General features: G+C 38.9%; 1 protein-coding gene across 5 annotated transcripts in view; it reads left to right on the forward strand.

The window, feature by feature from the left end:
- Window positions 1-9,777, forward strand: part of LOC110504796 (diacylglycerol kinase eta) — a 112,380-nt gene extending 102,603 nt beyond the window's left edge. For all 5 annotated transcript variants that reach the window (XM_036975215.1, XM_036975213.1, XM_036975216.1 and 2 more), the window contains one exon: window positions 8,566-9,777. In XM_036975215.1, the coding sequence (XP_036831110.1) occupies window positions 8,566-8,652 (87 nt within the window). In that variant the 3' untranslated portion in view covers window positions 8,653-9,777. The remainder of the gene's footprint in view (window positions 1-8,565) is intronic.
- Window positions 9,778-12,458: the final 2,681 nt, after the last annotated feature.

Raw genomic sequence — 12,458 nt, forward strand, 5'->3', positions numbered from 1 at the left:
GTACAGAACGGCGGCTTTTATCCCGCTTATACCACAGTTGACAAAGAAAACAATATGAAAGCACACATTTACTGCTATAGATACTTTGTTGTTGTTGATATTTAAATTGTTCGATTAGTTCAATATTTATGGACGTGAGCCAGTCATTCATTCTTTATGTTCTGTTGCCATGCTCAGTGGCAACGTTCTCATCCCTTACTAGCCAACTAGCTTGCTAGCAGCTAGCGTCCCACCTCGACAACAGCCAGTGAAATTGCAGGGCGCCAAATTCAAAACAACAGAAGTCCCATAATTAAAATTCCTCAAACATACAAGTATTTTACATCATTTTAAAAGGTAAACTTCTTGTTAACCCAGCCACAGTGTCCGATTTCAAATAGGCTTTACGGCGAAAGCACACCAAACGATTATGTTAGGTCAGTACCGAGTCACAGAAAACCATACAGCTATTTTCCAGCCAAGGAGAGGGCTCACAAAGTCAGAAATAGCGATTCAATTAATCACTAACGTTTGATGATATTCATCTGATGGCACTCACAGGACTTCATGTTACACAATAAATATGTGTTTTGTTCGATAAAGTTAATCTTTATGTCCAAAAACCTCATATGAAATTGGTGTTTTATGTTCAGAATTGTCTTGTCTCAAACAAACAAGTGCAGAGAGCCACATCAAATTACAGAAATACTCATCATAAAAGTGATAAAAGATACAAGTGTTAAACATACGAATACAGATAAACTTCTCCTTAATAATGCAACCGCTGTGTCAGATTTCAAAAAGGCTTTACAGCGAATGCACACTTTGCGATTATGTTAGGTCAGCTCCTAGCCACAGAAGGCCATACAGCCATTTTCAAACCAAGGAGAGTGTCACAAAAGTCAGAAATAGCATTAAAATGAATCACTTACCTTTGATGATCTTCATCTGGTGGCACTCCCAGGTCTCCATGTTAGACAACAAATGTTTGTTTTGTTCGATAAAGTTCATCTTTATGTCCAAATACCTCCGTTTGTTGGTGCGTTTAGTTCAGAAATCCAAAGGCACAATGCTCGCTCTCAAAACCAAGGCGAAAAGTCAAAAAAGTACAATAAAAGATAGTAGAAACATGTCAAACGATGTTTAAAATCAATCTTCAGGTTGATCAATAATATTTCAACCGGACAAAGGCTTTGTCAATGGAAAAGGTAAACAAGAAATGCGCGCTCCCGATCACGTGCTTGATTCATGGATGGAAATTTCCATTGTCCTCTCATTGAAAGCGGTGTATCTCCCGCATTTTTCAGAGTAAAAGCCTGAAACAACGCCTAAAGACTGGTCACATGTTGAGGAAGCCATAGAGATCATGAACTGGGTCCTAAGTCTTTGAATGGTGGATAGGCTTTCAATGGAAAAACAGCCTTTCAAAATAATAATACTTCCTGGTTGGATTTTCCTCAGGTTTTCGCCTGCCATATCAGTTATGTTATACTCACAGACATTATTTTAACAGTTATATCCAAATATACTAATCATATGCATATCCTAGCAAATGAGCCTGATTAGCAGGCAGTTTAATTTGGGCACGCTTTTCATCCAAACTTCCGAATGCTGCCCCCTATCCTAGTGAAGATAACATCAAAGTTTATTCCGTTACATTTGTTTAAACTAATACTATTTGCTTAAAACAGCTGGTCAAACTAGAAACATGGGAGGATTTGACAGCATAGCACCACCTGTGTCATGGCTGCAACAGTAGGGACCAGAGAAATTCATGTTCATCACTCACCACGTTAGGTCATCAGATGCTCCAAAAAAATATGTCTCTACAAAAAAATGTCAATGCTAGCTAGCTAAATTTTTTCCTTGTTTACAACATATACAATTTCATTTTGTTTGGTTGCTGGTTTAGCTTTCTGTAACTTTGTAGCAAGTACAGTCTGCATTGTATCTTGAATGCAAGGTGTCCCGATATATTTTCCAACTGTCCCGTTATCTGGTTTAATGTCCATTCTAGAATGCCCTTCTAACCAATCAGAAACAAGTATTCAACAATGTTGTGGTATAAACATATTATAATCCTTATTAGAATACATTATGAGGGCCTCTACACTTCCAAAACAAGTTATAAAGCATGCAGTTTGGCTTTAATAAGTAAAGTGTTACCAAACTATCACACAGAAAATGACAACGGGATCATAAACATAAACAGTGTCAGCTGCATGCTGTTCAGTAGTGTACTCCATGTTTGAATATTTGCTATGCTAATTGAAGGTAGGTACAGCACAACACAACATGTCTGTTGGCACTTTCTGTTTTGTCATTGACCAGAATATATTGTTTATACAGTACATGACCTGTAGCTTTTTATTATTTGGAAGCTCTTAGGTGAAGCTGCCTTTAAAACCCCCAAATGTCGATGTCCTCACCCCCATGGAAATCAAATTAGCATGATAAAAAAATGTACATACACATTTGTAAATTTAAGCTGGAGATATCTGGTTTTGAAATGGATGCGTCTCATTCCACCTCATCCGCCTATGTCGCACTTCTGCATCTGAGGTGAAAGGTGACAGAGATGGAGCGCTGTTTGTCAGACCATGAGACATCCCAAAATTCGGTCTTCTCACAAAATCCCCTGTAGCATCTGAACGGTTTGGCCTAGCAGCTATTAGGACCCTTCTATGGAAAGATGATACTCTCACAAGTGTCAGGAGACTCGTCTGAAGTTGGTACAGCCGATCTGCCAACACTACCGTTCAAAAGTTTGGGGTCACTTAGAAATGTCCTTGTTTTCCAAGAAAACACATGAAATTTGTTGCAAAATGAATAGGATATATAGGCAAGATGTTGACAAGGTTAAAAATAATGATTTTTTATTCAAATAATAATTGTGTCCTTCAAACTTTGTTTTCTTCAAAGAATCCTCCATTTGCAAAAATTACAGCCTTGCAGACCTTTGGCATTCTAGTTGTCAATTTGAGGAAATCTGAAGAGATTTCACCCCATGCTTCCTGAAGCACCTCCCACAAGTTGGATTGGCTTGATGGGCACTTATGTACCATACGGTCAAGCTGCTCCCACAACAGCTCAATAGGGTTGAGATCTGGTGACTGTGCTGGCCACTCCATTATAGACAGAATACCAGCTGACTGCTTCTTCCCTAAATTGTTTTGCATAGTTTAGAGCTGTGATTTGGGTCATTGTCCTGTTGTTGGAGGAAATTGGCTCTAATTAAGCGCCATCCACAGGGTATGGCATGGCGTTGCAAAATGGAGTGATAGCATTCCTTCTTCAAAATCCCTTCAAGACCACCACCAAAGCACCCCCAGGCATTGCCTCCACCATGCTTGACAGATGGCGTGAAGCACTACTGCATCACCTTTCCATTTTATATGAGTTTTCTTCTTTGTGATCCGAGCACCTCAAACTTTGATCCGTCTGTCAACACTTTTATCCAATCTTCCTCTGTCCAGTGTCTGTGTTCTTTTGCCCATCTTAATATTTTATTTTTATTGGCCAGTCTGAGATATGGCTTTTCCTTTGCAACTCTGCCTAGAAGGCCAGCATCCCGGAGTCGCCTCTTCACTGTTGAAGTTGAGACTGGGGTGTTGCGGTTACTATTTAATGAAGCTGCCAGTTGAGGCCTTGTGAGGCATCTGTTTCTCAAACTAGACACTCTAATGGACTTGTCTCTTGTTCAGTTGTGCATCAGGGCCTCCCACTCCTCTTTGTATTCTATTTATAGACAGTTTACACTGTTCTGTGAGTGAAGGGAGTAGAAACACAGCGTGGTACGAGATCTTACATTTCTTGCCAATTTCTTGCATAGAATAGCCTTCATTTCTCAGAACAATAACATACTGACGAATTTCAGAAGAAAGTTTGTTGTTTCTGACCATTTTGAGCCTGTAATCGAACCCAAAAATGCTGATGCTCCAGATACTGAATTAGTCAAAAGAAGGACAGTTTTATTGCCTCTTTAATCAGAACAAAAGTTTTCAGCTGTGCTAACATAATTGCAAAAGTATTTTCTAATGATCAATTAGCCTTTTAAAATTATAAACTTGAATTAGCTAACAAATCAAAATCAAATCAAATGTATTTATATAGCCCTTCGTACATCAGCTGATATCTCAAAGTGCTGTACAGACACCCAGCCTAAAACCACAAACAGCAAGCAATGCAGGTGTTGAAGCACGGTGGCTAGGAAAAACTCCCTAGAAAGGCCAAAACCTAGGAAGAAACCTAGAGAGGAACCAGGCTATGTGGGGTGGCCAGTCCTCTTCTCGCTGTGCCGGGTGGAGATTACAACAGAACATGGCCAAGGTGTTCATATGTTCATAAATGACCAGCATGGTCAAATAATAATAATTACAGGCAGAACAGTTGAAACTGGAGCAGCAGCACGGCCAGGTGGACTGGGGACAGTCAACGTGCCATTGACAGTCAATGTGCCAATGACAGTCAACAGTGCCATAACAGTCAACAGTGCCATAACACAACGTGCCATTGGAACACAGGATTGATGGTTGCGGATAATGGGCCTCTGTACGCCGATGTTCAGTAGATATTCCATAACAAATCTGCCGTTTCCAGCTACAATAGTAATTTACAACATTATCAATGTCGACAATGTATTTCTGATCAATTTGATGTTATTTTAATGGCCACAAAATGTGTTTTTCTATCAAAAACAATACCATTTCTAAGTGACCTCAAACTTTTGAACGGTAGGGTACGTCGGTTGTTTTGCTCTAGGACGCCCACAGGCCTGACAAGACTCGTCTAGATGAGAAAATGAATGGAAATATACTGTATATGGAGACTGATTAACCTCTCTGGGATATTTGGGATGGTAGCGTCCCACCCCACCAACAGCCAGTGAAAGTGCAGGGCGCCAAATTCAAAACAACAAAAATCTCATAATTACAATTCCTCAAGCATACAAGTATTTTACACCATTTAAAAGATAACATTCTCATTAATCCAGCCACAGTGTCTGATTTCAAAAAGGCTTTACAGCGAAAGCACCACAAACGATTATGTTAAGTCACCACCAAGTCACAGAAAAACACAGCCATTTTCCAGCCAAAGAGAGGAGTCACAAAAAGCAGAAATATAGATAAAATGAATCACTAACCTTTGATGATCTTCATCAGCTGCCACTCATAGGACATCATGTTACACAATACATGTATGTTTTGTTCGATAAAGTGCATATTTATATCCAAAAATCTAATTTTACATTGGCGTGTTATGTTCAGTAGTTCCAAAACATGCGTTGATTTTGCAGAGAGCCACATCAATTCACAGAAATACTCATAATAAACATTGATAAAAGATACAACTATTATACATGGAACTTTAGATAAGCTTCTCCTTAATGCAACCGCTGTGTCAGATTTCAAAAAAATCTTTACGGAAAAAGCACACCATGCAATAATCTGAGTACGGCACTCAGAGCCCAAACCAGCCAAAGAAAAATCTGCCATGTTGTGTAGTCAACATTAGTCAGAAATAGCATTAGAAATATTCACTTACCTTTGATGATCTTCATCAGAATACCCTCCCAGGAATCCCAGTTCCACAATAAATGTTTGATTTGTTTATTTGTTCGATAATGTCCATCATTTATGTCCAAATAGCTACTTCTGTTAGCGCGTTTTGTAAACAAATCCAAAGTCACGAAGCGCGTGAAGAGCAGACGAAATGTCAAAAAAGTTCTGTTACAGTCTGTAGAAACATGTCAAACGATGTATAGAATCAATCTTTAGGATGTTTTTAACATAAATCTTCAATAACGTTCCAACCAGAGAATTCCTTTGTCTGTAGAAAAGTAATGGAATGCGAGCTAACTCTCTCATGACCGCGCGCCACTAGCCCATGGCACTCTGCCACACCACTGACTCACTGCCCTTATGTCCCTCTTTTACAGTGGAAGCCTCAAACAAGTTTCTAAAGACTTTTGACATCTAGTGGAAGCCTTAGGAGGTGCAACATGACTAATATCCCACTGTATCTTCAATAGGGAATGAGTTGAAAAACGACCAACCTCAGATTTCCCACTTCCTGGTTGGATTTTTGATTAGGTTTTCGCCTGCCATATGAGTTCTGTTATACTCACAGACATCATTGAAACAGTTTTAGAAACTTCAGAGTGTGTTATATCCAATAAAATGCATATAACATGCATATATTAGATAAATATTCTAATTATATGCATATTATAGCTTTTATGGCTTTTATTCATCCAAGCTACTCAATACTGCCCCCTAGTCACCAAGAAGTTAATGCCAGAAATACAGTGCTTGCGAAAATTCACCCCCTTGGCATTTTTCCTATTTTGTTGCATTACAACCTGGAATTAAAATGGATTTTTGGGGGGTTTGTATTTTGAATTAAGCAACATACCTACCACTTTGAAGATTTATTGTGAAACAAACAAGAAATAAGATTACAGCTGCAAGTCTCTTGGGGTATGTCTCTATAAGCTTGACATATCTAGCCACTGGGATTTTACAGCTCCTTTACAGCTCCTTCAAGTTGGATGGGTTCTGCTGGTGTACAGCAATCTTTAAGTCACATCACAGATTCTCAATTGCATTGAGGTCTGGGCTTTGACTAGGCCATTCCAAGACATTGAAATGTTTCCACTCAAGTGTTAATTTAGCAGTATGCTTAGGGTCATTGTCCTGCTGGAAGGTGAACCTTTGTACCAGTCTCAAATCTCTGGTAGAACATCCTTGTATTTAGCGCCATCCATCATTCCTTCAATTCTGATCAGTGTCCCAGTCCCTGCAGATGAAAAACATCCCCACAGCATGATGCTGCCACCACCATGTTTCACTTTGGGATGGTTTTCTCGGGGTGATGAGAGGTGTTGGGTTTGCACCAGACATATCATTTTCCTTGACGGCCAAAAAGCTCAATTTTAGTCTCATCTGACCAGAGTACCTTCTTCCATATATTTTGGGAGTCTCCCACATGCTTTTTGGCGAACACCAAACATGTTTGCCTATATCTTTCTTTGAGCAATGGCTTTTTTCTGGGCACCCTTCCGTAAAGCCCAGCTCTGTGGAGTGTACCTCTTAAAGTGGTCCTATGGACAGATACTCCAATCTCCGCTGTGGAGCTTTGCAGCTCCTTCAGGGTTATCTGGGGCGGCAGGTAGCCTGGTGGCATTTCGCTACACAAGCATTTTGCTACACTCGCATTAACATCTGCAAACCATGTGCATGTGACCAATAAAATTTGATTTGATTTGATTTAGTGGTTAGAGCATTGGACTAGTAACTGAAATGTTGCAAGAGCGAATCCCAGAGCTGACAAGGTAAAAATATGTTGTTCTACTCCTGAACAAGGCAGTTAACTCAGTGTTCCTAGGCCGTCATTGAAAATAAGAATTTGTTCTTATCTGACTTGCTTGGTAAATTAAGGTAAAATAAAAAAACTAATAGATATCTTTGGTGTCTTTTTTGCCTCTCTGATAATGCCCTCCCTGCCTGGTCCGTGAGTTTTGGTGAGCGGCCCTCTCTTGGCAGGTTTGTTGTGGTGCCAAATTCTTTTCATTTTTTAATAATGGATTTAATTGTGCTCTGTGGGATGTTCAAAGTTTCTGATATTTTTTTATAATCCAAACCTGATCTGTACTTTTCAACAACTCTGTCCCTGACCTGTTTGAAGAGCTCCTTGGTCTTCATGGTGCCGCTTGCTTGGTGGTGCCCCTTGCTTAGTGGTGTTGCAGACTCTGGGGCCTTTCATAACAGGTGTATATGTACTGAAATCATGTGACAGATCATGTGACACTTAGATTGCACACAGGTGGACTTTATTTAACTAATTATTTGACTTCTGAATGTAATTGGTTGCACCAGATCTTATTTAGGGGCTTCATAGCAAAGGGGGTGAATACATATGCACACACCAATTTTCCGCTTTTTATTTTTTCAATTCTTTAGTAATATTTTTCATTTCACTTCACCAATTTGGACTATTTTCTGTATGTCCATTACACGAAATCCAAAATAAATATCTATTTATATTACAGGTTGTAATGCAACAAAATAGGAAACACGCCAAGGGGGATGAATACTTTTGCAAGGCACTGTATAGGGTTAAATACATGTAAAAAAAAAATGTATATAACAAATGTTTCCTGACCTTTCTTACATCGCTCAGATATGGGAGAGACACTTCAGAACAAACTATTTTGGGGGGACGATCTGTTGTTCCAAGCATTAGTATGAGATATTAGCAGTATGACCCCAACACATTTTTAGGACCCCAAAACATAAATATTTTTGGGATTCTTCAACGTGTCTTAAAATCATAAATGAAATACCTAATGAGCCTTGGTATGACCGCCCTCCCCCGCTTAGACAGGGGTAAGAGAGCAAAATAAGTGTTGCATTACAGGGTGAGCAAGACATAAAACAAAATATTACCCCAAAAAAGAATGTAAAAACCATAAAACAGATATAGCATAGTGATTTAAAAAGGAAGGTATAAAATAAAATGATTTCCATTAAATAAATAAACTATTAGGAGAATCTATGTTCTTAAGATGTCATCTGCTCTCCACAGGATCTGGGGATATCGAAAGTGGGTCATATGAAGAGAATTCTCCAGGGAACTAAGGACCTGGCCAAGACCGCAATGGTTGACCTCTAACCCAGAAGTAGTTGGTGCCAGAGTGGAAGTGCCCTTCCACCACAGAGAACGAGTTTGGGAGCTCCGCAGGTTAGAGCTGAACGCCTGTCAACTTGGGGTGGATGGATGGATTTGATCCTTTGATGGATTTAAGAAAGCTGTTGGTGAGAAATTGTCGAACATGAATGTTTTAGTGAGGCTGTGTTTGGTGCCAAAATAGAACATGGCAATCTACAGTTGTTGACAGTTTAAAGAAGGAAGCCATAGTTTTTCACAAAAAAAATGCAAATTTTCTCTGATCATATTTTCATTCATGGCCCAATCGGGTATGCAACTGATCCTCATTATAAGAGTTGGTTTGGTCATCTGGCCTCATAGAGAAGGCCCAATCCAAGTAGCAACAAGGTGACTTCCATGAGTGTGCCCTAACAATGTGCTGTGAGTGTGTACAGTTCAGCACAGTCACTACATTACCGTGCAGCTTTGTGATTGGCTTACTGGCTCTTTGCCTGGCGGTAGAAGGCTACAGACGCAACGCTACAGTCTGCAATATCCTGCTTTCGCTATTTACACCAGAGGAGATAGGCGACGTCCCAAATAGCACCCTCTTCCCTATGTAGGGCACTACTTTTAAGTGGTGCACTATGTAGGGAATAGGGTGTGATTACAGACGTGCCCTGGGAGAAGGAGATGCAATGCCACAACCTAAAGCGAGTGAAGAGAGGTCTCTGAAAACAGTGAGACATATGTTGCATGCTATGCTAGCTTGATTTGGGATATCAATTTTGAATTGCAAGATTAGTGTCTTGGTTATTTTGTGTAAAAAATGACTTTAGTATTATTATACCATTTGTTACTACTGAAAGCATTATTCTGGTATGAATCAACCTTTTTTGTTAATTATTTTTATTTATGTTTTTGTTTTTGCATGATAATTATGTGTCAAGGACCTGTGTCATGTGCCATACTTTATTCATTTTATTGTAAAAATGTGCTTTATTGGTAAGAGAACATCAGAATATAAGACAAGTTACTAGATGAACTATTAGGAGTTATACTTTGTTTTCTGTTGAAATGAAAATCAGTACCAAAGTGAATGTCCACTAAACTTCCAGACATAAATGTTAACTTTGAAAGTAGTGAAATGAATAAATGAATGAATAACAGTTCCATATAGAGTGTTATAAATTGGATTCTAGAATTCTGGAAACGTTCAATAAATTCCCTGGTTTCCCAGAAATCTTGGTTGGAGGATCTGCATTTCCTGCTTCTTATCTTCTGAGTCCGGAAAACGTCCAACCGGGATTCCGGGAAAACCCCGGGATTTATTTACATTTCCCGGAATTTTGCAACCCTACCTGTAATCCAACAATTTCATATTTTTATGGAACGCTTTACAGGGACTTTTCCATGTTGCTATTTGCAAAGTTACATCCTCATATCACTAGATACAATTCACCGCAATCTCTAGCATTTAAACACTCAATATTTCACAGAGTAACACTATGGTAGTGGGAATAGGAGTTAAATGTTGATTTAAGTATAAGTTTGAGCAGCTCATCTGCAACAGGAGAAAGTGCAGATTTAGTCCTCAGTGTGACATGTAATTGTAATAGGACACTTTTGTTAGGTTGGTGGCATTACAGGGTATACCTATATATGTGATGCTAAGTATGCATATACAATATATGCACTGAATATATACAATCTAAAGCAGTGTATGCATACACTGTTAGTAGCTTTTGTAGTCAAATGCCTTTGTAGATTATAGCTAACAGCTAACACGTTTTGATGACCATGTCTATTGATTTGCGCCATGAACACCAATTGTGGATTATTGATTTTGTTAAATAGGATAATCTGTCCTGTTTTTGTTTAATGCTGTTGTATTCTAACGGAGGTGCAATATTATTTTGGTTGTGGTCGTCTTTCTGACGTGATGTTTCGCTGTGGGGAAAACCCAAAGGGTTAACTGACCGACTTTTAAGCTAAATAGCGTTTCTTACTAATTTCATTTTCATTCAAAATTCTTCCAACAGCTCGCTGGTTTTTAGTCTTGTTCCGCTGTGCTTCCAGGATGATTCTCAAAGCAGGTTGCAGGAAATAATAGACCGTGTTACTGACTATGTGAGACTGTTGAACGGGCAGACCTGACTGTTGTTCTGTGCTTTATATATCTAAGATCCCTTGTATGTTCATTTAAGTCAGCTAAATACTTAGCATCAACTGTATGTTTATCATTGATCAGCCAAGTTATATTATCAATGATCCTATATCATCAAGCCTTGTTTTTTTGCCATTTTTTTACCTCAACAAAACTGTTCGAATCAGGATTGTGGCTTGCTTAATTTCATAGTCCTCATGTACCATAATATCTATTAACAAATGGAAATAGCAAGTTATACCATGTTTGCATGATAATAACATTTAGGTTAATTTGGGATTAAGAAAGAAATTAATCCGTATTAGTTAGTTACCAATTGTGTTCACTTATTTGGAGTAAGCACCAGAAAGTAGCATGTATCTTTTACTCCATAATTTTGCAGTATATAAAGGTCTGTAAAATAAAGCATTATTACCCACCTCTCTTTTGGTGGCCTATCAAGAGAATTCACATTATCAAGAAGCATATAATTGTTGCTTATGCTCACAATCAAGTATCATTTTTTTTTTTTTAAACATGAAACCCAAAACACGAGGCCTTTTAATCCCCTAAAACATTAACCTCTTTTGGCGAAAGAAGTTCGAATTTAGAATTATGCCAAGAGCATCTAAATCATACCTTAGTAAATGGTCTAGACCAAAAATAAATGGGTTTTATTGCGAGTATGATTGTTATGAAGAAATAAAACATAGCCACAAGCTAGCTAGGTTCCTAACCAAAGACATGGATGAAACATTCTGAACATTCAGTCTTTTTTGAAATTCTAAGTATCCAAGCCACAGTTCTTGATCATCATTTATGTGTCTTGTTGTCTTTAGAGCCCCGTTTCCAATGGCACTTAACATTAGGGCCCAGTTGGTTTGAAATTCGAGCTGGCTCAAATGGAATTCTTAAATTCAAACTGGCTCAAATGGAATTCTTAAATTCAAGCTGGCTCAAATGGAATTCTTAAATTCGAGCTGGGTCGAGGGAAACCCGGGCCTGAGCAGCCAAGTTTCACAACTGGTTAGAATTCGGGCTGGTGACACCGTTACTATGCAACCACCAAGTTTATCAACGTTAGCTAGCTAGTCTGGGCTTGTTACTGTTAGCTAGGACATGGACAAGCAGTATTGCAGATATCAGACATGACACTAATTACTACCATACCTGGATCCTTCATTCATTTTTGCACTACACAATAAACTTTTATGAGAACAGTCAGCCCTCGAATGCTAGCTACCTAACGTTACCTGGCAAATCAGAGTTGAACAAGCTAGCTAGCTAATGTGAGCTAGCAGGAATTTAAGCTGGCCAGGTCATATTGAAAATTAGCTAGACACATTATATCAAACCTATCATCTGGTTTGCTTGGTTAGCTAGCTAGTTAATAGCCAATGCCATTGCAAGCAAAGTAGGAATTAAGCCTGTTAGCTAGCTAGCTAATGTCAGCAAGCTAAATATATGGCTCTGAGTATGTGGTAACGTTAGTTACAGCATGGTGAGGGTGAAATACATACTTTAAAATCTAGCTAGCTAGCTAGGTAGCAACATTAGCGAAGCCAGTTGCAGTCACATATTGGCTAACAAGCAGCATGACATAATTTCATATTTCTTGGCCAGCCCAACCTGGGTTGACTTTAAAGTGCCAATGGAAACAGTGCTTACGTGGCTTAGGTATGGG

The sequence above is a fragment of the Oncorhynchus mykiss genome, chromosome 3 (genome assembly GCF_013265735.2).
Source record: "Oncorhynchus mykiss isolate Arlee chromosome 3, USDA_OmykA_1.1, whole genome shotgun sequence".
Classification (NCBI taxonomy): Eukaryota; Metazoa; Chordata; class Actinopteri; order Salmoniformes; family Salmonidae; genus Oncorhynchus; species Oncorhynchus mykiss.